This window comes from Rattus rattus, chromosome 2 (genome assembly GCF_011064425.1).
Source record: "Rattus rattus isolate New Zealand chromosome 2, Rrattus_CSIRO_v1, whole genome shotgun sequence".
NCBI classification, from domain to species: Eukaryota; Metazoa; Chordata; class Mammalia; order Rodentia; family Muridae; genus Rattus; species Rattus rattus.
Genome location: NC_046155.1, coordinates 154334702 through 154359112, shown reverse-complemented (window position 1 = coordinate 154359112; position 24411 = coordinate 154334702). Strand labels below are relative to the sequence as shown.

Below are 24411 nucleotides of genomic sequence, written 5' to 3'. Positions count from 1 at the left end.
GTAACATCCTCCCACTGCCGACTGTATACCAACTACACTGTCTCTCAAAACCGAAAGCAGGTGGCACCTTTTTGGAGAGTTATCTAAGCAGCTCCAGGGGCAGCCCCAGAGAATATTGTGCATTCGTGCTTGTGTAGGGGTTGTGTGTGTTCTTGGGTGGCACCCACCTTGGTCCAAAGGCTCAAAGAGGCTCCTGGCATTGTAAACCATGGAGCCAGTGTTAGTTCTTGAGTGACGCCGAACATGCAACAAGGTCCTGGCTTGGGGTGCTTATGACCCATTCAGAGCAGTCTGGCAGTGCGAGGGCTCAGAGGCTGCAAGCCTCTTGCTTAGCCCCATGTTTGGTGAAGTTGCCACTGAGGAGCTGTCAGAGAAGCTTCTAGCTTGCCTGCTCACACACATTCTGACTGACCTACGGCCTCCCTTGCAGCAGTCTGCTGCCTCAAAGACACAACTCCGGGACGGCAAGCTCTCCCCAGCCCTGCACTGTGATGAGGCTACAACAGCAGCCTCCAAAGCAGGAGAGGAGGATGGAGAAAGCCTAGGGACCTTGGGGCCCCTCTTAACTCAGCAGAGGCCCAGTTGCCCTGCTCCCTCGAACTTTGGTGAGGAAATCATCCTGTGCTCAAGTCATGACTGCGAGATTTGCTATTGTTAAGAAACAGGAGAAGCCAGGAGAGGCCATGGTCACATAACACAACTTCGGGATGTGGGCCCGGTGCTGACAGCAGTGACAGCAGGCAGTACAGTGGTGGAAATGGGTGGCTGTCTACTGGGAAGGGCCTCACACTGGTGGCGGCTGTAGGTAGTAAAGCTGCAGGTGCGGCCAGGTGGGCGGTGGGGACTGGCTGAGCAGCAGAATGGAGACCAGCAGCAGCAGCAGCAGGCCCAGAATGGGTGTGGGGACCAGTGGGTGCTGGCTGATTCTGGAGGGAGGCAGGAGAGGCTGATTGGAGAGACCAATCCCAGGAAGATTGGTCTCACAAACTCGTGGCACCCCCACCCATCCACATCTGGGGACATTTGAAGGGCACACCTGATCCCTGGGGTGTGCCGGGGACGCAGACAGTGCTGGGTCTGTGATCGTCCAACTGGCACCAGCTCTCTCACCACCGGCATGAGGGCTTGTTGCATGTCTGGCACAACATGGCAGCTGGAGGGCAGAAGGGAAAGATGTTACTACTAGGCTTGGTCTGTTTTAAGTCCCTTCCAGTTCCCAACTCTCTCTCTACCTCTTAGGAGAGCTTCTTGGGGCAAGTTTCCGGTGAGGGGTTCCCAGAGGGCTGGAGGGGTCAGCCTGGGTAGAGAAAGGACAGAACACACCCACTCACTGAATTTGCAGTCCTTGGTCAGCGCTGTGGACGTAGACTACACAGGAGGCATGTGTCCCTGGTGAGGGACGACAGCAGCCTTCCCTTCACTGGGAGAGTGGACAGGGCAAGCACAGTGCCTACGCAGCAGTTAAGAGGGTGAGAGCCCTCTCCTTCCTCCCACCTGATCTTGTAAAAGTGTCTAGCCCCCAGGGCAGTGGTTTACAAGCATGTGTCCCTGTGCTGGGCACACATGCTGTGGCTGAGTGGCTTCCCAGTGCCAGCCAATTCCTGAGGGCTCTGCCAGCCTGTTGCCCCTCCTCCTGTCTCTGGAAGGGCTACCTGTTTGCCAGTCAGGGTCTTCCAATGCCCACATCTGCTCCAAATACAATGACCAGCAGTGACAAACCAACTAGCATGCCACTCCCAATGGCTAGGATTTGCATCCACTCTGCCTGGCCCTGAACTGAGAACAGAGAGAAGAGCTGGGCTTCCTCAATGAAGGGCCTCAGTGTGACAGGACAGGTGAGGACTCTACATTCCTCAGCAGACCCTGGACTCCTCTCATCAAATCCCATTATTGTCCCTTGACAAGAGCTGGGCTGAGAGCTCTACCTGTCCTGCCACAGAGAAGGGTGGAGGAGTCTAGGCCCAAGCAGTTTGGCCAGATCGTTGAGACCACAAGTTTCTTTTTTTTTTTTTTTTTTTTCTTTTTTTTTTTTCGGTACTAGGGACTGAACCCAGGGCCTTGCGCGTGCTACGCAAGCGCTCTACCACTGAGCCAAATCCCAACCCCAAGACCACAAGTTTCTTGTTGGGTGAGTATGTGGGAGTCTGTGATGCAATTGGGGTGACATCTGTGAGACCCCAGCGTGTGGAAACTGCAGCCTGTCTATATGTAGCTGGGGTCTCCAAGGAATATTCTGGCTGCCAATTGCCTCCAGTTTCCCCCTCCCAACCCCTGCTTCTCATTAGCTGCACTGAGGGCCTTGTTATCTCCTGACCAAATGATTTTTCTGTCAGTTCCCGAGGAGTTCAAGCTTGGGGCAAGATCTGGGATTAGTTCCTCGGTTTCTGGTGATAGGAAAAGTTCTAGGATTGCCTACCAGGACCCAGCTCTCCTCTTCTTCCTCCTCTTCCTGTCTTCTGGACAACCTATAGCAAACAAAGTCACTGGACATCCTGCCTCCCCAGTTCTTTTCCCATTATCAGAAATTTTTTTAAAAAGCAAAATTTGGAGTTTGTGACCCCTAAAAGGCTCAGAAGCCCTTGAACAAGGCATTCCTAGTTGTCTCCTTCCAGCTGAACTCTAGGTAGAACCAAGGCTCCTGCTTGCTCCCAAACCAGATACCCTAGGGTGTGTGAACCCTGGGCACCCATTTGAGGGTGCTGGTACTCTGTCATTTCTCAGCCTTGGTCTTTCAAGTCTTGTTAGAGACTGGGTATCCAGCTCCCCTCTCCCAGCCCCAGAACCTTACTATTTGGGCTCTCCCATGTCCAAATCATTTCTCTGGTGTGTCAGTGACACCCCCACACCTCCAAGCCTATGCTTCAGGGACAGCTTTGAAGCTAGTATTAAACTTCAGAGGCTGGATGGCTCCCCAGGTGCCCCTGACACCAGCCTATGCCTCACGAAGGATCAGGGATCTAACCTTGAAGCTGCCATCAAGCCAGCAGCCTTAGGCTCCCCGCTGCTCCCAGCCCAGTCCCACTATACACTGCTGTGAGATCCCCTGAGATGCTCACGTGGGTTGGAGGGTATGTTGAGTCCCCAGCCTTTTGCAGTCAGGCCCCAGCCCAGTCCCATTTTGGGCTCCAGTGTTTGCCGCCCTGAAAATGTGTTAGTAGCAGTCCTACGCAGGGGGCGTAAGTCCCATCTTCCCTCCATCCTGATGACGTAGGAGGAGGTCACATTGATCAGAGCCCTGAGCCAGCCCAATCTCAGCTCTGCCCAGACAAGTCCAATTAGAGGTTGTGTAGGGGCCTCATTAGCTGTGGCGGCAGGAGTCTGGAGGAGGGGGGCACCACAGGAAGCTGAAGGCGCTGGGACTAGACATCCAGCACTTTCCATTCTTACTCAAAGCCTGAGTAAGGCCTCATGATACACCATCATCAGTCACAGAGCTGGACTCCCAGGACCCATGAGGCTCACACCACTCCCTTTATGGGTGCCCAAGACTGGGTCTTAAGCCTTTAGGGTCTTCCAGGGCTGGGAAGCCTCAAGGCCCCCATCAGCATTTTCCCAGCACCTCTTGCTCCTGTGAATCCAGTCTGATCCTTGGGGTACCTCCCAGAGCCCCTGATCTCCCTAGGGTCCATGTGTCCATCCCTTGTTGGAATTGCCAGGGTCAGGATGTACTGAGGGCAGGCCCAGGGTTCTGAGGCAGTCACAGACTGGATGGAGGAGGGGGATGTGACTCCTGCGGGGTGCCACCATCCTTATCTTCTGACAGCCAGAACTACATCACTGTGACAGAGGAAGGACTGTTAACCTGCTCCTTACCTCAAGCATGGAGTTCTGCTTCCTTCTAGAGCATGCACTGGCTCTCTCTGGAGGTCTGTCTGCAGAACATCAAGATTTGGTCTCCTGGACTCTAGGCTTCTGACCCAGTTCCAGCAAGGTACCCCCTACCTGAGGTCTAGATTGGTGTAGATGGCCCCCAGGGGTACAAGCTTCTAAACTTTCTGTGGGCTCCCTCTCAGCACCCACAAAAAGCCAGATACGCCATAGGTACGAACTCCTCAGAAGTAGAGATCAGTGTTCCCAGGATGTCCCCATCTACCAGCCTGAGTCAAGAGGGGGCTCAGTATCTTCTTCCCTCTTCCCTCTCGGGGTGGGTCTCTGGATGTCCTTGCTCATTGTTATTTTGCTCTGAGAGTTTTGTAGCCCAGGCTGGCATGAACTCGCTAGGTTACAGAGGATGAGGATGACCTTGAGTTCCTGCCCTCCTGTTTCTACTTCCTGGGAGTCGGGGTACAGCTGTGGGGCTTGCCTATCTTTTTGAGATAGGATTTAACTCTGTAGCTTAGGGTGGCCTCAAACTCATGGCAGGCCTCCTGCTTCAGCATTCCCAGTTCTAGAGTTGCAGTGTGAGTCACCACTGTCCATCCCTAGTGACTGGTGACCTCCAGGTTTGTGCACCTGGCTACTTCTGGAAGCCCTGGATGTCCTACAAGATGCCACCTCACCTATAAACTTAACATCTTCCCTCACCTCCCTTCTTGGCACTGCCCTTCTGCCCTGTCCCTACCCTGCCCACCCTTACTCGAAGTCAGAGACAAACCCTTTGCCGAGTCACCTCCTCATCCAAGTCACCTGAGCATCCTGAGACCACTGTGTGGTATGTTCCCAAGGGTCTCGGGTCCTAAGACAAGGTCACTTTCCGTCTACTGTCCCCCACCTGGAGCAGACATCCCTTGCCATCCCAGGCCAGCTGCTACCTAAACTGGCTGGCCCACTTGGGGTTCACTTGCCTTGGGTGACTCACCTATGTACAGGGACAGCTCAGGAGTACACAGGGCTTCTGCTCAGTGGTGGGGTACTTGCCTAGCATAGTGTAGACCTTGGGTAGAAAGACCCCCATTGTTTTCTGAAACAGAGCCACTGTGCAGCTTAGATTCATTTTAGTGCTAAGCCTGTCTTTCTTTTTGATTTCTTTTTTTTTTTTTTCCCTTTTTTTCGGAGCTGGGGACTGAACCCAGGGCCTTGCGCTTGCTAGGCAAATGCTCTACCGCTGAGCTAAATCCCCAACCCCACTCTTTTTGCTTTCTTTCATTTTTATTATTATTATTTTTTTAAGACAGGGTTTCTCTGTATCCATGGCTGTCCTGGAACTCACTCTGTAGACCAGGCTGATCTCAGAGATCTGCCTGCCTCTGCCTCCCCAGTGCTAGGATTAGGGCGTGGCCACCATCACCATGCAGTTCCTAAAAAGGCCCTCCTGTCTTTCACAGTACCGACAATCATAGATGAGCACATCCTGACAGGTGTTTCTACGGGCAGCTTGAGTTTGCCTGTCCCTGGAGGGCAGGCGTGTGTTCTGTTGGCTGGGGCTGGACGCCCAGCCTGCATCAGGCTCTCTGTAAGCTCAATTGAGTAGACGACACAGGAGAGGGGCAGAGGGTGGTGGGGCCCCTGGACTCCTGTGGCTCAGCCTCTCTTGTACCTGTCGCCTAGCAGGGTCCTCAGAGGGAGGCTCGGCCTCCTCCTGCGCCTCAGCCTCTTCCCACTGCCACAGTCCACACAGAGGACTGGAGAGGCCAGTACTGGCTGCGTCCTGCCCCTGGAAGCAGAAGCTGCATGTGATCCTGGGAGGCCGGAGAAGAGTGGGAGCCCGGGCGGGATGGAGATGTGGGGCACAGGTGTGGGCTGGGACAAGAGGATGGCTCGGTGGAAGGTATACAACAGGTACGAGGGGATGGGTGGGGGACCAGACTGGTGAGCGATGATGGTCAGGAGCATGGCCTCCAAGTTCTCCTGGCCAGAGTGAAGGTCTGCTGGGGACACGTGGAGAGCTTCCGTGGAAGCAGGGCTTACCTGCCGGAGAGCTTGGATCTCCAAGTCCAGTGATGGGGGCAGCGCCATGATCCAGCCTACTCTTCCTGCCTCAGCCCCTTCCAGCAGCCTAGCCGCACACAGGGGAGGGAGGCTTATCTTCTGTCTTCACCCTGTGGCCCAGCCCTCTCCTGCCCCTGTCATGCCCGACCATCCGCTTGAGCCTCCCCTCCACCGTGAGCCATTGCTCACTCAGCCCCATTCCCGCCTGAGCATCCACTCACTCCTCTGGGCCTTCCTGGCTCTGACTCAGTTGCTCCTCCAGGTTTGAGATTTCTTGCCTTAGCTCCTGCAAGAAGCAGAGCATGGGCCCTTGTGGAACCCACATACTCCTCTCTCCAGACACATACTGCCAATGACCGGGGTGAAGTAGCCGTGGCAAAAAAGTCCAAGGCTAAAGGAGCCCGGAGCACAAGACACAGCAAGAACATCAGGAAGGCAGAAGGGACTCTCCTAAGGTGGGCAGGTTCACGGAAAACACACGAAGGAGCCAACCAGACAGATGGACTCGGCCCAGAGGGAGATGGGAGCTCCCAGAAAGGTGGGTGCTGTGGGAAACATTTCCATACAAAACAGAACTAGCAGAGGACAGGGATGCAGCGTGAGGAAGGAAGGCAGAGAGATACAGTGGTTTAGCAGGGAGGAAGGCATAGCTGCAAGGAACCCATAAAGACAGGCAGAAGAGGAGCCATGGGCACCAGTACTACCTGAGTGGTAGTTCGGTACTCCTCCAAGGTCTGGGCCAGACTCTCTGCATGGCGGGTACGCTGGGGTAGGGAACACAAAGCTACCTGAGCCAGGGCTCAGTTCCCCAAGACCTGAGGCTGCTGAAGGGGGAGCTGGCGAGTTGGCCACACACTGTGACCAGGGAGAATCCCTCGGGCTGGTCTGGGTTGCTTGGCCAGGGCCCAGACCAGGGTGGGCTCTTGCCACAAACAGCAGGAGCTATGAAGGCTGCTAAGGGCAGGTCTGTCCCCTCCCTGTCCCTCACCTCTGAGAGGGCTGCTTCACGCTGGCAAATGAGTCGTTCGCACTCACAGAGCTGCCGCTGCCAAGGGAAGAACCTATCCATCTCTTCACAGCCTCCCACCAGCCTCCCTCGTCTCCCCTCAGCCTCCCTCATCTCCCCTCAGCCTCCCTCCTCCCCCACCAGCCTCCCCCACCAGCCCTCCCCCCTCAGCCTCCCCTCATCTCCCCCAGCCTCCCTCCTCCCCCCCACCAGCCTCCCTTGTCTCCCCCTCAGCCTCCCTCCTTCCCCCAGCAGCCTCCCCCCGTCCCCCCTCAGCCTCCCTCATCTCCCCTCAGCCTCCCTCCTTCCCCCCAGCAGCCTCCCCCCTCATCCCCCCCAGCCTCCCTCCTCCCCCCAGCCTCCCTCATCTCCCCTCAGCCTCCTCATCTCCCTCCCCCAGCCTCCCTCATCTCCCCCTCAGCCTCCCTCCTCCCCCAGCAGCCTCCCTCATCCCCCCTCAGCCTCCCTCCTCCCCTCCCTCCTCCTTCCCCCAGCAGCCTCCCTCATCTCCCCTCAGCCTCCCCATCTCCCCTCAGCCTCCCCATCTCCCCTCAGCCTCCCTCCTCCCCCAGCAGCCTCCCCATCTCCCCTCAGCCTCCCCATCTCCCCTCAGCCTCCCTCATCTCCCCTCAGCCTCCCTCCCCTCAGCCTCCCTCATCTCCCCTCAGCCTCCCTCCTCCCCCCACCAGCCTCCCTCGTCTCCCCTCAGCCTCCCTCATCTCCCCTCAGCCTCCCTCCTCCCCCCACCAGCCTCCCTTGTCTCCCCCTCAGCCTCCCTCCTTCCCCCAGCAGCCTCCCTCGTCTCCCCTCAGCCTCCCTCATCTCCCCTCAGCCTCCCTCCTTCCCCCAGCAGCCTCCCTCAGCCTCTCCCCTCACCCTCCCTCATCTCCCCCTCAGCCTCCCTCATCTCCCCTCAGCCTCCCTCATCTCCCCTCAGCCTCCCTCATCTCCCCTCAGCCTCTCTCATCTCCCCTCAACCTCCCTCATCTCCCCCTCAGCCTCCCTCATCTCCCCTCAGCCTCCCTCATCTCCCCTCAGCCTCCCTCGTCTCCCCTCAACCTCCCACTGCACACCCTCCTCCCACCACTGTCCCTGTCCAGGTCTTCCCTCAGCCTCCAGTGACACCGTGGGTGTCAGCTGTTCTGAAGGGGACACCAGCTGAACTGCCTGGGCAGCCCGGCACATGGATTCTGATGCCAAGAGCCTGTTTTCAGCAGCTTGGGTGCAGGGAGGTGAGTAGTCCTCAGGCCCCAGACAAATGCTGCACCTTCAAAGCATCTTTCTCTGTGGCCAACTCCTCACTCCGTCTCTTCACTCCATCTCGCTCTGCTAGTAGCTTCCCATTCTGGAGGGAGGAACAGCTGTGCTCACAAATCAGCAGGGTAAGGCTGACAGCTGCCATTCACTGCCATGAGCACTCTCCAGTTAGCCCTTCAATTCTTCCACCACCCTTCTGGGACCTTGGCTGGAATTTCTCCATAGGTGGTTTCCTCACTGATAAGGTGATAACTGATTTTATGATTTAAATGAGTGAATAATAATTTCTAAGCACTTTGCATGTGTGACTCCATTTCTTTTCCCATTTTTTTTTTCCTTTTTCTTTTTTTTTTTTTTTTTTTTTTTTTTTTCAGAGCTGGGGACCTAACCCAGGGCCTTGCCTTAGGCAAGCTCTCACCGCTGAGCTAAATCCCCAACCCCTTCTTTTCCCATTTTTAAAAATAAAGGCAACTCAGGCACAGAGAGGCTGAGTAATTTGTTCCAGGTCACACAGCTCTTGCTCACACTAGCACAGGCCAGTGAATGTAAATGACTACAGACATTACAGTCAGCAACACCTGGCATGTACCAGATGTTAGAGATTAACATTTATAGATACTAAAGAAACTCATGCTTCCTAACATACAAAACTAATAATCCTCATGCCCTGTAAGAACTATACTTTGGTTCCTTCTTTTCTCTATACCTTTTGCTTTCTGGTTTAACTTAGTCATTTTAAAGCAAATCTCCCATTTTGCCTGGAGCAATTCCAGTGTTTACCTGCTTATGACAACTTATTTCCTTTAGTAAACCATAATTCCAGAATTGGCTACAAAATCAACCAGTTTTCTTGTTTTCCACCTAGGGTGTTGGCCTTGGTAGACATATGCTCCCAGATGTGGACCCTGTGACTTCACAATGTTTGCCCTTTCCCCCACTGCAAGCGGGAGGGTAGATCAGGGCTGGCACTGCCCATATTACACTGGCTCTGTAAGTATGTGACTGTACAGCCATTAATATCCTCCTCCCCTTGAGGTCTACAGAAGAAACTGAATAGAGAGGCTACGAGGCCTGCCAAGGCCACCCATCTGTGGGATGCCCAGTCCCACCTCTAACACTCAGCCTCTCGGGGCCAGATGAAACTCTGGGTGACAAAAGGCACGTGAGAAGTGGTGGCACTGTTGGTACAAGATGCATAGAGTGGAACAAGTGAGACAGATAATGCTAAAAGGCTCACTGAGGAGGCTCAAGCTGGGCGGTGGCACAGCCACAGGGCTTGGTAAGGAGGTGGTTTAAGGAGGTGGTGCCTGGGCTGAGCCTCCCAAGGGGAGGCAGTGAGGTCAGGAAAAGGCATCCACAACAGCTGTCCAGTGCCACCTAAGAAGAAAAGGGCCCAAAGCTGGGTGTGAGGGGACACAGCTGTCATCTCGGCAAAGGGAAGCTGAGGTAGGAAGATAACTGAGTACCAGGTCAGTCTGGGCTACATAACAAGACCTCATCTTAAAAAACAAAATCAGGGGGCTGGAGAGATGGCCAATGGTTAAGAACACTGACTGCTCCTCCAGAGGTCCTGAGTTCAAATCCCAGCAACCACATGATGGCTCACAACCATCTGTAATGAGATCTGATGCCCTCTTCTGGTGTGTCTGAAGACAGATATAGTGTACTTATATATAATAAATAAATAAATCTTTAAAAAAACCAAAACAAATAAACAAAAAACCCAAAAACATAGCTGGGTGGTGGTGGAGCACGCCTTTAATCCCAGGACTCAGAAGGCAGAGGCAGGTGGATTTCTAACTTTGAGGCCAGCCTGGTCTATAGAGCAAGTTCCAGGACAGTCAGGGCTACACAGAGAAGCCCTGTCTTAAACAAATGAACAAACAAACAAACATGATAATTCAAAGTCCAAGGTTCCAGGCACATGAAGTCTGGCAAGCCACATCCTCCCCCAGAGCTCAGGAGACAGGAGACAGAGGCCAGCTAGCTCCAGCCTTGTCCCTGTACCAGGTCATCAGTGTCTTACTCACCGCAGCAGCTTGGGCTGCTGGGTGAAGGGCAGAGGAAGGAGAGCTGGGAGTGCTGTGTCAACACCTGTCCACCTGGTGGGACCCAAAAGCCATCTCAGCACCATGCAGCGTCCTGCAGAAGCACCGGCTGCAGGTCCTTGGGATTCAGCCAGCAGTCAGACTTTTGGAGACAGAGTATCCTGTTACTCCAGCAGGCCATGCGGTGTAACCTGAGATCTCAATCTCTAGATCTCAGTGGGCAGCTGCGGCGGTCAGCAATGGGCTGAGAACAGCTCTAGCTAAGCCTGAACTAGCATGCCTAGAAGTCTCTCTGCAGGGCACAGGCCCTGGGGTAGGAGGCAGGGGTGCAAGTAGCAGGTTCACACAACTGATTCCTGCTGTCTGCATGACATGCCCTGGGGGCAGTGACAAGAAAACCTGTCTGCTATAGAAACAGCTGTCCTAGCCCCTCCTATTTGGCTGCTTTAGCTTCAGGCTAAGAGTGAGATATCCTCCCAGCCTCCCTTGCAGCTGTGGCTAAGGGATCCTCCCCGTCAATGATATGATAGGTGGCTGCTGAAATAACACAAAGAGGGGCAGAAGAGTGTGTGTGTGTGTGTGTGTGTGTATGTGTGTGTGTGTGTATGTGTGTGTGTGAGTGTGTGGGTGTGTGTGTGTGTGTGTGTGTGTGTGTGTGTGTGTGTGTAAACCATCTGTGACTATGAGGCCATAAGCAGGGAAAAAGGCTGGCAGGGACTGGGAAGGAGTTTGCCTGTCGTACTACATAGTACAAAGCCATCCTGTACTACATAGGGAGCCCCTGTTATACTGGGGCTGCAGATGCGGCTCAGTGTTGCTTGCCTAACACAAGCAAGACTCTGGGTTCCATTCTTAGCACACCCACACTTAAGACAAGAAGCCAGGGGCTGGAGAGAGCTCAGGCTCGGGGATTAAGAGCACTGACTGCTCTTTCAGAGAACCCAGGTTCAATTCCCAGCAACCACATGGTGGCTCACAGCATCTGTTCCAGTGGATCCCACACCCTCTTCTGCTCTCTGCAGGCACTAGGCACTCACATGGTACACAGACATTTGCACAAGCAAAACACTCAGACATAAAATAAATTCTTTTAAAAAATATTCTGGAAGAAATTGTACCATGACTGAATGCAGCTTTCAAGGAGTTTCTCTTGTCCTGGAAGGAGGAAAACAATTAACAAGAAGCCACAGAACAGTGAAGAAGAAGAACTTAGGATTTCAGGAAAATGTCCAGGGTGGACAAGGACAGAGATTCGGGATAGTAGCTGGGGTTCAGGAGGCAGAGAACTGTGTGAGCTGAAGAACTGAAGGCCCCGAGCCCTGGCTGGCCAGGGGATGGACTTGGAAGATGGGACACCAGGGATTCTGAGTGTGCTGCCCTCCCAGCTCATCCAGAAGTGAGGGGCACTGCTGCCAGGGATGTGAGTCCCCAGGGATCTGCCACCTTGGGGGACTAGGGACGGAGGTGACATCGTTTAATAGTTGATGAATCTCAATGTGGACAACAATTCAGAGTGAACTGGGACTTAAGTAGGTCTGAGCTGTAGGGCTGGCCCTCAGGTAAACACCTTCACCTCACCCTTTGCACAAGCAGACCATTCAGGCTCCTGCTGGCTCCTGCAGAACCCCCAGGCCTGGTGGCTGATGGCCAAGGCCCAGCACTCCATCTCCAGCACCACCAGAACGAAAACCAGAAACAAAAGCCCAGAAATGAAAGGACACTCACATCCCTGAAAGTGGCCTGTCATGCTCATTGAGTGACTTCAATGCCTATGCTTAAACAATGGTTTCTAAGTCTGCAGTTTCATTTGCATTGCCAGAGTTGAAACCCGACAACACCACACTGGCATAAACCAAGGCCCCGACACTTTTCCAGACAGTCTAGTTACATAGCTGAGACTAGCCTTGAATTCAAAATCCTCCTGTTTCAAACTCCCACATACTGGGGCGACAGGCGTGGAACACTATACCAGCTTGTTGGATTTTGCTGTGCACACCCTATATATCCTACCTCGAGTTAGGAGCTTTCTAAGCATTTTTCTAGTTTAAACCTCACATTGCCCACTGGCTTGCTCCCCTGATGGTGAGGGCACCAAATCAGACATAGGAAGAACTGGCCAGGGCCTCCCCCATGAACCCCACCAGGGACTATCCCAGCATGTGGTCTGCAGGACAGGGATGGGAACCCCTGAAGGTGGGTGGGCCTCCGCTCACCTCCTCCTGTAGCGTCTCCACCTCAGCCACCAGGTGCTGCTGCTCCTTCTCCTGGCCCACCCCAGAGAGAGAACAGGATCAGTTCAGGTCCCAGTGCCAGTGCCCTCTCTGACCCAGGAATGCAGTCAGGGCCTATAATTACTGAAGAGCTGGGCTGTGGGGGTGGGGATGGGGTGGAGGCATGACTCCTGCCATCCTGGGGGAGTGTGGGGTGAGCAGGACCTGGAACTCAGGTAACCTTTGTCCCTTCACCTGTCCCTTTTCTGCAGCACTCACTGTGTGCCGGGCCTGAGCCATCAGACTGCGATTCTGCTCCTCCAGGCTCTTGGCCAAAGTCTTCAGGTCTTCTAGCTCCTCATCCAAAGCTTTGGCCACCTGCAGGGCCTGCTGGGTACTGAGAAGGGGCACAGACATGAGAGAAGGCAGGCAGAGAAGCAGAGCAAAATATCCCAGACTGAGGGGAGCCCGGGACCAGACATGAGGCAGGCCAAGGGGCACAGGGACTGGTGTGCAGTGTGGGGTGGACATAGTGTCCACCTGAGGAAGGGAGCATGGGGCCATACAGCAGGGAAAAGAATGGAGATGGAGAAAGAGCAAGACTGGAATGAGGCAGTCAGACTGAAGCTAAAGGCTAGGAAGGAGACAAGCCCCAGACAGCGGGAGATGGAGGACAGGGCTGGGTGGTGGAGTGCCTACCTGTACCTAGGGCCCCGGCTCCCTGCAGCCCAGCGAGGAGTCAGCAAGGAAGGCGCAGGTACTGACCTTCGCAGCTGCTTGCGCAGGGCTGTGATCTCCTCCCCTAGGCGCGCGGAGCCCTCCTCAGCCGTCTCCACACTGCGCTGCAGCTTGGCGTTCTCACCAGCAAGGCGCCGGTTGCTTAGCTCTAGGTCCTCCAGGCTGCTCAGCAGCTCGGCTGTGGCTGGCCTGAGGACAGGGACAGCAAGGGCCAGTCACCAACCTGCTGCTCCCACTCCCACAGCCTCCTAGGTGGAGCAGCAGCCGGAAAATGCTCCTCTGAGGACACATCAGAAGCCAAGTCCAAGGCTCTCCTAGGCCAAGATATCAGTCTCCCCACTCCCGCACCCCAGAGAGGCTGGAGAAAATGGAGTGGGATTGGGGTGGGGAGGACAGGCACCCCTCAGGCCTGGGGTCTTCTCCTCCAAAGCTCTCTAAGTTGGCCGGCTCCTCGGCTTCTGGGCATGCTGGAAAGAGACAGATAAAAGGAGGTTGGAGTTTCTGGTAACTAAATGTTGGGGTGTCCGACTGTCCCGGACTCTGGCCTCCCAGTTTCTTCAAGTGTAGCTCTGGGGTTCCCTGAGCTGAATTACTCTTTTTCTATTCTTTTTTTTTTTTTCCAGAGCTGGGAACCGAACCCAGGGCCTTGCACTTGCTAGGCAAGTGCTCTACCACTGAGCCAAATCCCCAACCCCTTTGAGCCAAATCCCCAACCCCTGAATTACTCTTTTTTTTTTTTTTTTTTTTCTTTTTTTTTTGAGCTGGGGACCCAACCAGGGCCTTGCGCTTCCTAGGTAAGCGCTCTACCACTGAGCTAAATCCCCAGCTCCCCTGAATTACTCTTATCACACGGGCTGCTTGCTCACAGCTGCCTGGAGCTCCGCCAGGGCTTCTGAGGCCGTCATGAGCGATGCCTCTACCTCCCACCCACTCCTCCCCATCCCCTGCCCTCCTCCTCAGGCCTCCTCACTGCCTGTTGGCTGTTGGAGGTCAGACAGTTTGGCTCTCTGCTCTACCACATCCATCCTCACTCTCCTTTCTCTCTCTCCCTGGGCACTCTCCTGCCTCTGCCTCTGCCTCAGCCTTCTGTCTCTTCCTCTAGGTGACTTATCCCCCTGCTGCTCACAGCCTTTCCTGGCCCCAAGACTGAAGAAGCCTCAAGATTCAAGAGAATGCCAAGAGCTGGTGGGGTGGTGTACACCTTTAATCCCAGCAGTAGTGAGGATGAGGCAGGGTGATCTCTGTGAGTTCAAGGCTAGCCTAGTTTACATAGTGAATTTTAGGACAGCCAGGGCTCTATAGAGATATCCTGTCTCAAAAACACAAAAACCAAAACAAATACAAACTAACAAAAAACCCCCAAACCATCAAAAAAGAGAATGCCAAGAGAGCCAGTCTGGGTTCTGTAAAGTCACTTTTTAGTCATACACTTCTGAGGTTTGAGTTCCTGGGCACCCCGCACCCCAGTATAGGGCTTGGATACATCTGGGGTAGATGTCTGCTCTCATGGGAAGGGAAGCAGGTGTAGGAGGTGTGTGTGTGGTGGGGCAGGAGGGGCAGCCTTGCAGGCCAAGTGCACTGCCCTGTGCCAAGTGAAGCTTTTAATAGCGTAGGTGCCCCAGGGCCCTCAGCTAGATAGCACAGAGGCTGCAGTCTCCTCAGGCCCTACACTAGGGCTGGAGCTGGGAGGAAGGGATGGAAACCTGACCCCAAAGTCCAGGATAAGGGGACTGTCCCAAAGGCACCACAGCTGCAGGTTGAGCAAAGCCCCAGGTCTCTTTAGCCCTTGCTGTGTAGAGTGAGTAGATGAGAAGTCCCTGCTGACCCCCGCTGACCCCTGCCACCCAGCGCCTTCTATAAATAGTCTCACCAGATGGCAGGTGTGGAGAAGCCAGGGCTCCCCCGAAGGCGGTCTCCTCTGCCAGCTCTAATCCCCTGTATCAAAGGCAAGAGGCTCAGGTCCCCTGCAGCCACCACAGCCATGAGCTGTGCCTGCAGGGGTGTGGGGTGGTGGAGGAAGGGAGGGCTGTAGGGTAAGAGAGGCTCTATGGGTAGGGGTGAGGCCAGATGGCCAGGCCTGGGCTATGAAGGGTAGCCCTTGCTATGGTCAGCCCTGCTACTTCTATCCGAACCCTTGCACCATCACCCCAGGCATCTGGTCCTCATCTTTTCACGTGTCTCTCCTTAGTCCCACCAACCACACGGGCTTCCTGGGCCTAACTATGTGGACTGCAGAGCAGACTTGAAGACTTCCTAGGTGGGAGGCTGGTGCTGCAGGGACCCACTCACCCCTGCAGCTGACAGGCAGCAATCCAGTCCCGCATGACCACCAGAAAGGTGTCCAATTCCACAGTGGCTCCAGCACCCTCCCCATAAGGGTCCAAGCTTCGGGCCAGTGTTTGGAGGCGCACATCCTGAGGTCCCTGTCCTGTCACAGCCTCCAGGTAGGCCAGGAGGTGGGCCACAGTCACAGTGCCTGAGACAGAGCATGGTGGAGAGGACTGGACAAGGGCCAGTGGGACAGGCCAGGGCTTAAGAAGAGTGCCTGTCACCAGAGGGTTGATGACAGCCTGTCCTACAGCATGCACAGACACCCGGAGCAAGGCTGCCCCTCAGTCTAGTTTTCCAGTCCATCTCAGAGTAGACCAAAGAGGAGCAGCCAGGGAAGCACCAGTGCTGTACCAGGCCAGAGGCTCGCAGTATACCATGCTAGCCCTCCCGCCCATCCCCTTACCCATGATATATCCTGTTCCTCTAGGACCCCTGAGGAGGGCCCGAGCCCAGCCCTCCCTGTGGATTCCCAGCCCCCACCTGTCTTGTGAGGGTCACAGGCTTCAAATGTGGAGTTAAGGATTTGTTCCTCTAGGCTGAGCAGTGGTCCTGAATTTGCTTCCTCAGGCTGCTCCCAGAGGTACACTGTAGAGAAAAGAGGAGACACCAGAGCTTGCTCCCAGACACCAGAGCTAGGCTCTGCCGGGTTTGGGGAAATTATTGAGAGCTCTGTGGTGGGGACTGGTAAAGGACAGCAGGAGGCTTCCAGTAAGGTGGCAACATGATGGTTTTTGTCACTGCTTTCAAGCGGGTCCCATCGCTCTGGCCAGGGAGTGCCCCCTGCTGTCTGCCTAAGGCTTTTCAGCCAATGGCCTCTAATGAACAGCCATTAATGAACTCTGTGATGACCCTCACCCCTCCCTTCCCCAGCCTTCCAGGTTATGGGCAGGGGGAACAGGCTTGAGGAAAGCAGGGAGAAGCCAGGATGAAGGTGGCCGGGGAGCCAGGAACAATCCAATAAGGCGTGGGCAGCCTACATCGATCCCACCGCTGCAGCCCTTCTTCCAGTTGCCCCAGGGACCAAGTCTCTCCTCTCCACATCCTCAGCATGGCGTCATCAGAGCTGGAGGAGCTCAGGGCCAACACCAAGATAAAGAGGAGGGATGGGGCTGCATAAGCAAGGGGTGGCAGGGGACCGGTTAGGAGCTGAGCCTCCTGCCAGACTCCCCTGAGTCAGCAGCTCCGCAGCATGTCTGTGGCAAACCTCTTGTTTGGGAGGTCTGACTCTGTGCCAGTAAAATCCCCCCAAGAGGACGGAGAGGGGTGTTCCACCTGCATGTGTAAAGATGTGAGTGCATGAGTGTGTGTGGAGGGTGTGAGTGTGGGGTGTGTGTGTGTGTAGTGTGTATGTGCAATATGTGTATGCATGTGTGTTTCTGTATGTGCAATATCTGTATATGCAAATGTGGTGTGTGTGTGGTGTGTGTGTGTGTGTGTGTGTGTGTGTGTGTGTGTGGTGTGTGTGTGGTGTGTGTGTGTGTGTGTGTGTGTGTGTGTGTGTGTGTGTGTGTGGGTGTGTGTGTGGTGTGTGTGTGTGTGTGTGTGTGTGTGTGTGTGGTGTGTGTGTGGTGTGTGTGTGTGTGTGTGTGGTGTGTGTGTGTGTGTGTGTGTGTGTGTGTGTGTGTGTGTGTGTGTGTGTGTGTGTGTGTGTGTGTGTGTGTGTGTGTGTGTGTGTGTGTGTGTGTGTGTGTGTGTGTGTGTGTGTGTGTGTGTGTGTGTGTGTGTGTGTGTGTGTGTGTGTGTGGTGTGTGTGTGTGTGTGTGTGGTGTGTGTGTGTGTGTGTGTGTGTGTGTGTGTGTGTGTGTGTGTGTGTGTGTATGTGTGTGTGTGTGTGTGTGTGTGTGTATATGTGTGTGTGGGTGAAAGTGTATGTGTGTGTGTGTGTGTGTGTGTGTGTGTGTGTGTGTGTGTGTGTGTGTGTGTGGCCTGTGTGTCGGTGGGGCAGCTATCACCTGGCTCAGATCGACTGTGTGTCTGCCTATGTTGCTGTCTTCCAGGGTCTGTTGCCTGCAGCCATATTTACATCGCATGTGTACAGCAGGCACTCAGGAAACAGAGCCTCTCCAAGCTGGAGTGGCTTCCATGCCTCTCATAGCCTGGTCTGCTTAGGTGTCACTGCACATGGCTGCAGGGTTAGAGCCTGCACTGGGACTAGAGTGAGACATGTGTCCTGTCCCCCACCCGCTTCCAGCAAGATCAGGACTCAGCTCTGAGCCTCAGCAGTATCCTCTAGGAAAGCTCCCTCCCTCTGGGGGAGAGAGGGATGGGTGTGGGTGGGCCTCTGCGCAGCATGTAAACTACAGGCATCGAACCACAGTTGCTGCTCTTCCTACAAATGAGGAGTCTCAGGCAGCAGAAGGGGCCAGTCACCTTCTAGCACAGAGTCCCCTTTCTCACCCTGACATTTCCAGGATGCTGTACCCCAGTTTGACTTGGACCCTTTCTGGCTCCCATGGGAGGGGATTAGGGCAGGTTAGTTAGGGGAGGTAGACTTCAGTTGGTCTACTGCTCTCCATCCTCCCATGTTACAGAGCAGGTCTATGCTGAGGCCCAGTAAGGCCACTAGTTCATAGTCCCTTCCCAAGGTCCTGAAGGAAGACACTATTCCTCCCCCCCCTCTCTCCCCCTCCCTCCCTCCCTCCTTCCCCCTCTCTCCCTTCCCTCCTCCTCCTTCTTCTTCCTCCTTCCTCCCTTCTTCTTTGTAGTTTTCAAGACAGGGCTGTGTAGCCCCAGCTATTCTGTAACTCACCCTGTAGCCCAGGCTGGCCTTGAATTTAGAGATCCACCTACCTCTGCCTCTCAGTGCTGGGATTAGAAGCGAGCATGACCACCACACTCTCTACTTTTCTTTCTGGACTGTTGTTCCCATGTTCCCCAACTTCTCTCACATGTCCAGCCTCTTTCCTGTGTCCTTCAGTCCTTCTCCCCCGCCTCTATCTTAATCTTGTTACTGTGTTCCAAGTGCCTTCTCTCTTCTTTGCCATCCCTGTCTTTCAGCCTTGGTTTTTCCCTGTGGTGTGCTCTTCCTTTTCAGTCTGCAGTCTCAGAAGCTGACCTGGCCATGGTAATACTTCCTGGTGGCTGCTCGCCCTCTGCTGGTGCAGGCGAGGTTTAGATGCCAGTCATCTCCCAAGCCAGCCAGCCTTATGGGCATGCTGGTGTCTCTGCCTGTAAAACCCTATTTGCAGAGGTTACCCCTGCGGTTGGGGTGCAGATCTTAGCCTTGAGTAAAGCTGCAGGCCCACCTGTGGACACCCAGGAGCCTGGAAGACAGGGTGCTCCTGCATTAACTCTATATAGATAGAGGCTGGAGCTTCCTACCCAATCAGACTGGCCCTCTGTGTTAAGCAAATTCTCAGGAGATGGAGACAGAGAAACCAAGACAGTAAAGGAAGGAGAGAGATGCTTGGGGAATGGAGTTGTTGAGATAGGGCAGAGACATAGGCAGGGAAGAAAACAGGAATGAGGGACATAGAGCTAGAGGCTGGGCCATAAGAGTCAGTGAGCCAGCACCCTCCTCTGAATGCTGATGTGTGCTGGCTCTCACGCCCACTTGTCTGCTTCTGCCCACAGCAAAGCAGGCATTGCTCTGGGGTAGCAGTGGCAGTGTGCAGAGGCTGACAGTATGGGCTTCTCCTGCACTTAAGCAGGCCAAGCCGGAACAGAGAGCTCTGCTAGTGTAAAGCACAACTAGTTCTCAAAGATGTCTATAAACACAGCAATAACTTAGCATGTTTTCATGAGTCTTAACACAGAAAACAGTTTACGTATGTACAGAATCAGTAAAATGATATACCATTTACATCACCTGCCTGGTATGGTCTCGAACTTTCCTATTGTCTCAGACCCTTCAGTTCCTATAGGTGTGACCCTTTGCCAGATATTCTCAGCCCCAACCACCCCCATCCCCTCTCCTCTCTCTAGTTTCTCTGTGTAGCCCTGGCTGTCCTAGAATTCGCTCTATAGATGAGGCTAGCTTCAAACCCCGAGATCTGCCTACCTCTGCTTCCTGAGTGCTGGGATTAAAGGTATGAACCACCACTGCCCAGCCAGTTTTTCTCTTTTAAAAAATTCAAAGTTACATATGTGATCTGAGCATGGTGGAACATACATGTAATCTCAGCACTGGAAAGGCTGAGCTAGGATCAGTGAGAGTTCAAAGCCAGATCCCGTCTCAAAACACAAAACTAGCAGATGGGAACCCAATTCAGTAGTGATTGGTTGCCCAGCATACATAAAACCCTGGATTCCATCTCCTGCACTGCGCGTGCACGTGTACACGTACACACACACACACACACACACACACACACACACACACAGAGTGGAGCAGCGTCTGTGGAGCCATGCTCCAGGGAAAGTCTTAGACTAAGCAGGTGACAGACCTCAGTGTTGGGAAGGGAAGTGCAGCAGGAGGGAGAGAGGCGACAGGGCATCTGTTTTACCCAAAGTAAGAGGTGTGAAGTGTGGGTGTTACAGTGTGGGGAGCCTTCCCCAACAGCCCTCCAGAGAGATGTGGCAGACATGTGGCAGGCAGGCACACAGTTGACACTTATCCCAACATCCTTTGCTTCTGCCCACCTGCCTGGCCACCCAGCCTAACCCACAGCTCCCTCGTCCTCCTCCTGGCCAACACCTACTTTGTGCAGTAGGACCACTAGCCTGGCCCTCTGGCAGGTCCATGGGCCACTCCTGATGTTCCTCTACTGCTGCTGTCGAAGCTCTCAGCTTCTCTCCACTGCGAAGAGGGTTGGGAAAGGGACAGGATGCCCAGATAGCTCCTAGAAGGACAAGCAGAGTGATGGCTTCCTCAGACTGGCCACACTCTTGTCTGACTAAACTGCTCCATCTCTGCCCCAGGCCCTCAGGGTTCTCAGAACCTGTTTGCCATCCCTTCCCAACTCCAACCAGTTTTTATGGCTTTGAGGTGTGGGATGGCAACCTGCGGACTGAAGAGCAGGCAACAAGATCAAAGAGGGAGGCAAGAGGGTGGGGTCAACCGCTGCCCCTAGGGCTCCTGGCCACCTCTCTTTCCCCTAACTTAGCAAGTCACCATTCCTGTCCTAGAGACCTTGTACTCTTCTGGGCTTCTTCACAGTCCCGCCTCAGGCCCACCTTGTTCTCTGTGGCCCATGACCCAGCATCCTGCTAGATTCCAGTCCATTCTGATAGGCTGCAGATTTGACCTGTGTGGCCGTTGCTTCCTTGGGTCAGAGCCTGCTTGGGTGTAGCAGCAGAGGCAATGTGTGGCTGGGCCAGCAGTTTTCTCTCCCTAAATCACGCTGTGTCTTCTAGCAATTCTAACCTGCGTGCTATTTTGTAAAGTGGTTTGCTGCTCCTACTATGGTCTCTGCTTACGACTCTTCTTGCCTTCCTGCCTCCTGTTCTCTAGAAACATTTCACTCTACCTGGAGCTGATTACGAATGAACAGGCTTCCATAGTGCCTGGAGGCAGACCGTGGGATCCTGTTTGGACTTCCAGCCTTTGAGGGCTCTCCTGTACTTCCAGTCACTTTTATCACTGAGCCACCTTCAATCTTCCACTGATAGATTCCAGGCAAGCGCTCTACTACCAAACCCCGGCCCAGCACCTACTAATGATGAATTCCACACTTGTATTCTACCGTTAAGCTACACCCTAGCCCTCTTTGTACTCAGAAACAAAGCCACCCTAAGATGCCCAGGCTGGGCTTGACTTTGTGATCTCTGCCTTGGCAAGAATGTGTAGCACTGTCACTAGGCCTGCTTCCTGTCTTTTTAAAAATGTGTTTTGTGTTTGTTTATGTCTGGTGTCTTTGGTGGCCAGAAGAGGGCATAAACTCCCCTGGAACTGGAGTTAGAGAAGGTTGTAAGCTGCCATGTGCCATCTAAGAATCAAAACTGGGCCATTTGCAAGAGTAGTAAGCGTTTCAATAGCTTCTTTTTCTTTTCTTTTCCAAACAGGGTCTCTCTGTATATCTCTGACTGGCCTGGGCCACGAATACCAGCCAGGCCTTGAACTCAGAGATCCACCAGCTTCAGAGTGCTGGGATTAAAGGCATCAAGCAGACAAACAGCAAGTTCTCTTAACCACTCATCCTTCTCTCTAGGTTCACTGCCTCTTTTTGTTGTTTTCCCCTCCACCAGCCATCTCCATGTCCCTTACCCTCCGTGGCCATAAGAATTCAGCATCATTCACAGGCTTGCTGCTCCCCGCCTTTTTAAAGATTATATGAGAGTACACTGTTGCTGTCTTCAGACACACCAAAACAGGGCATCAGATCCCATTACAGATGGTTGGGAGCCACCATGTGGTTGCTGGGATTTGAACTCAGGACCCCTGGAAGAACAGTCAGTGCTCTTAACCACTGAGCCATCCCTCCAGCCCCTCCTAGATCTAGGACTTGACTTTCACAGGCCTCTATGGTCACAGGGACTCCCTCCTCTGCACCCTGACAGTGCTGCCCTGCCTCTATTACAGCCTGGCCAGTCAAAATAAGTCACCTTCAAGAGAAAAGGAAGCACTATCAGTAATTCCTCTAGCTGCTTGGCAACAGAGACCCTAACACTCAGAGGGCACCGGGGGCCAAGGGTAGAGAGGGTTTGGGTTTCCTTCTGTTTGTCACCCCTTTGATTCGGCTGGAACCCCCTGCTCCTCCCCTGCTCAAGCCAAGAAACCTCCTTTGCTCTTCTGCCCACAAGGAGGAAACTCCGGGCTAACATGTTCTCACCTCTCCTCTCCATTTTCCAGCCACCCACCCATAAGTGCCCGCCCAGGGGCTCAGCCTTTGACCATGTAAGGACAGAATCCCAGCTCCTAGCTGGCAGGCTATCACTCCTCACCTAAGCTTTATAAAACCCCCTTGCTAAGCTTAGCTGGGATGTGGGACTTCACTGACCTCCACGTGTGAGACGGTGGAGGTGGATGCTTCCTAATGAACCTGCCCTTATCTATTTTTAATCTGGTCTAATCCAGTCTGTATCTGTGTCACTGAGGGGAGAGAAAAAGGTTATCACCCTTTCCTCAGGGAATGCAACCAACACTCTGCTTGGATTCCAGCAGCCGCATGTGTTCTGGAGACATTATTTGACTTTTGGAGACAGGGACTTATTAAATATATATTATGTAGCTGTAGCTTTGTGGGCTGTGTAAACTAGGCCAGTCTTCAGCTAGTGGTGATCCTCCTGCTGCCCATCCCAGAGGCCAAAGGGAAGGGAGAGGTTTTCAGAGACTCAGGAACAAGGCGAGAGGAAAGGGACAAGGGGAAAATTCTTAAGGAACAAGGGAGATCAGGTTGCTGGTGAGTGTCTTGAGGGTTTTTTTTTTTTTTTTTTTTTTTTTTCTGAGCTGGGGACTGAACCCAGGGCCTTCGCTCTACCACTGAGCTAAATCCCCAACCCCCTTGAGGGGTTTTAGACCTGGACGAAGTCGAGAGTGATCCCTGGACTAGAATTCAAGGGCTGCATTTCTGGGGTGTCACTGGATTTCAGGGTCCCCAGTGGAACTTGTACGGGAACTCAGGACAAATTTCTAGAATATCAGATAGTTCTTGTGCAGGTCTTTAAGGGAAACTCTGATGAGCTAAGATCCTAGCTGCTGGCGTGGTAGGGTGAGGCTGCAGGATCCAAGTTTCTGAGTAGAGTCTGGGCAATTTAATGAAGCTCTAGAAGAGTCCCTGGAGAGGTGGCTTAGTGGTTAAGAGGACTAACAGTTTACTCTTCCAGATAGATATGGGTTAGATCCTCACTACACACATGGCAGCTCCTAATCATTTGTAATTTTAGTTCAAAGGGATACTGTACCCTCTTCTGGTCTGCACAGGCACACACCTGGCACACATACACGCATGCTGGTAAAATACTCATAAAAAAATAAAAATAAAAACCCCAATACCCAAACAAAAGGCAGGCGGTGGTGGTGGACATCTTTAATCCCAGCACTTGGGAGGAAGAAGCAGGCAGGCTAGCCTGGTCTACAGAGCTAGTTCTAGGACAATCAAGCTACACAAAAGAAACCCTATCTCAAAACAAAACACCTGCTCTGCTCACAAAAACAAAACAGCTTAAGTATTAGGTTTCAAAAGCTCTGGAAGATTGTAGTTGGGGATATCTGGGAGAGCTGTGATCCTAAAACTGAGGCATGAGGATCCTAAGGTCGTTGAAAACAAGCAACAGAAAGCAACAGGAAGTTTCAAGATTCTGACAGGATTTCCGAAGTTGCCACTAGGATTTTCCAGAGGGAACCTTTAATTCCTGTACTCGGGAGGTAGGGGCAGGCGGATCTCTGAGTTTAAGGCCAGCCTGGTCTATAGGGCTACACAGAGAAACCCTGCCTCAAAACAAAACTTCCCAGAGGGTTACTTCATGAACTTCGGAGATTTGGTCAGAACTTGGGTCGTTTTTAAAGGAGCTGGCAGGAGATGTTACTGGGTAACCTGCCATCGAAGTCGCCACAGGCAGGGCGTACCTGGAGTCGGGACTCTCGGGACTCAGTTGAGGGCCACCCTCGACGAACGGCGGTTGCGACTGGCACAGAAGAAGCGTGTTCACACGCGCCTTTCCCGCCAGAAATGCAAATGAGCCAGCCTCCTTCAAGTCCCGCCCTCTCAGGCTCTTGAATTCACGCAAGCGCACTCCGGGTTGATGGGAGCCTGCGGTTCCCCTTACCTTGAACCCCGAGCTCGCGCATGCGTAGAACTTCCCGGGACGACCGCTTAGATCAGAGAAATGAGCGCATGCGCACTAGTGGGGGTGGGAAATAGCGGTGATGGTGCGAGATTATCGAGAGTTTTCTTCTGTGGTACTAAATCCTTCCCTTCTGCTTCGCAAAATAGGGCCGAGCAGGGGAGAATTCAACCGAAGGACACCCTGTTCACCCCTTGTCAGTCTTTGAACCGGGTACTTTCAATCTTATTTTGAGTCTGGCTCGCCCGCCACCGTCACAATGGGGCGCACCCTCACTTCCGCTCCATTG

The 24411-nt window shown here is 53.7% G+C and overlaps 1 protein-coding gene across 1 annotated transcript; it reads right to left on the bottom strand.

Annotated features, from left to right (window-relative positions):
• Positions 1 to 784: 784 nt before the first annotated feature.
• Kash5 (KASH domain containing 5) lies at positions 785 to 24186 on the bottom strand. Its single transcript, XM_032896042.1, has 20 exons — positions 24105 to 24186; positions 20099 to 20239; positions 15939 to 16043; positions 15417 to 15603; positions 14998 to 15062; positions 13528 to 13594; positions 13155 to 13316; positions 12669 to 12786; positions 12393 to 12443; positions 8142 to 8219; positions 6857 to 6913; positions 6573 to 6632; positions 6090 to 6154; positions 5848 to 5935; positions 5477 to 5593; positions 3814 to 3872; positions 2417 to 2465; positions 1233 to 1297; positions 1037 to 1153; positions 785 to 926 (listed from the first exon to the last, which is right to left on the bottom strand). The coding sequence occupies exons 1-20, from the start codon at positions 24124 to 24126 to the stop codon at positions 785 to 787; spliced, it is 1815 nt and encodes a 604-aa protein (XP_032751933.1). The 5' UTR covers positions 24127 to 24186.
• Between the last annotated feature and the right edge of the window lie 225 nt (positions 24187 to 24411).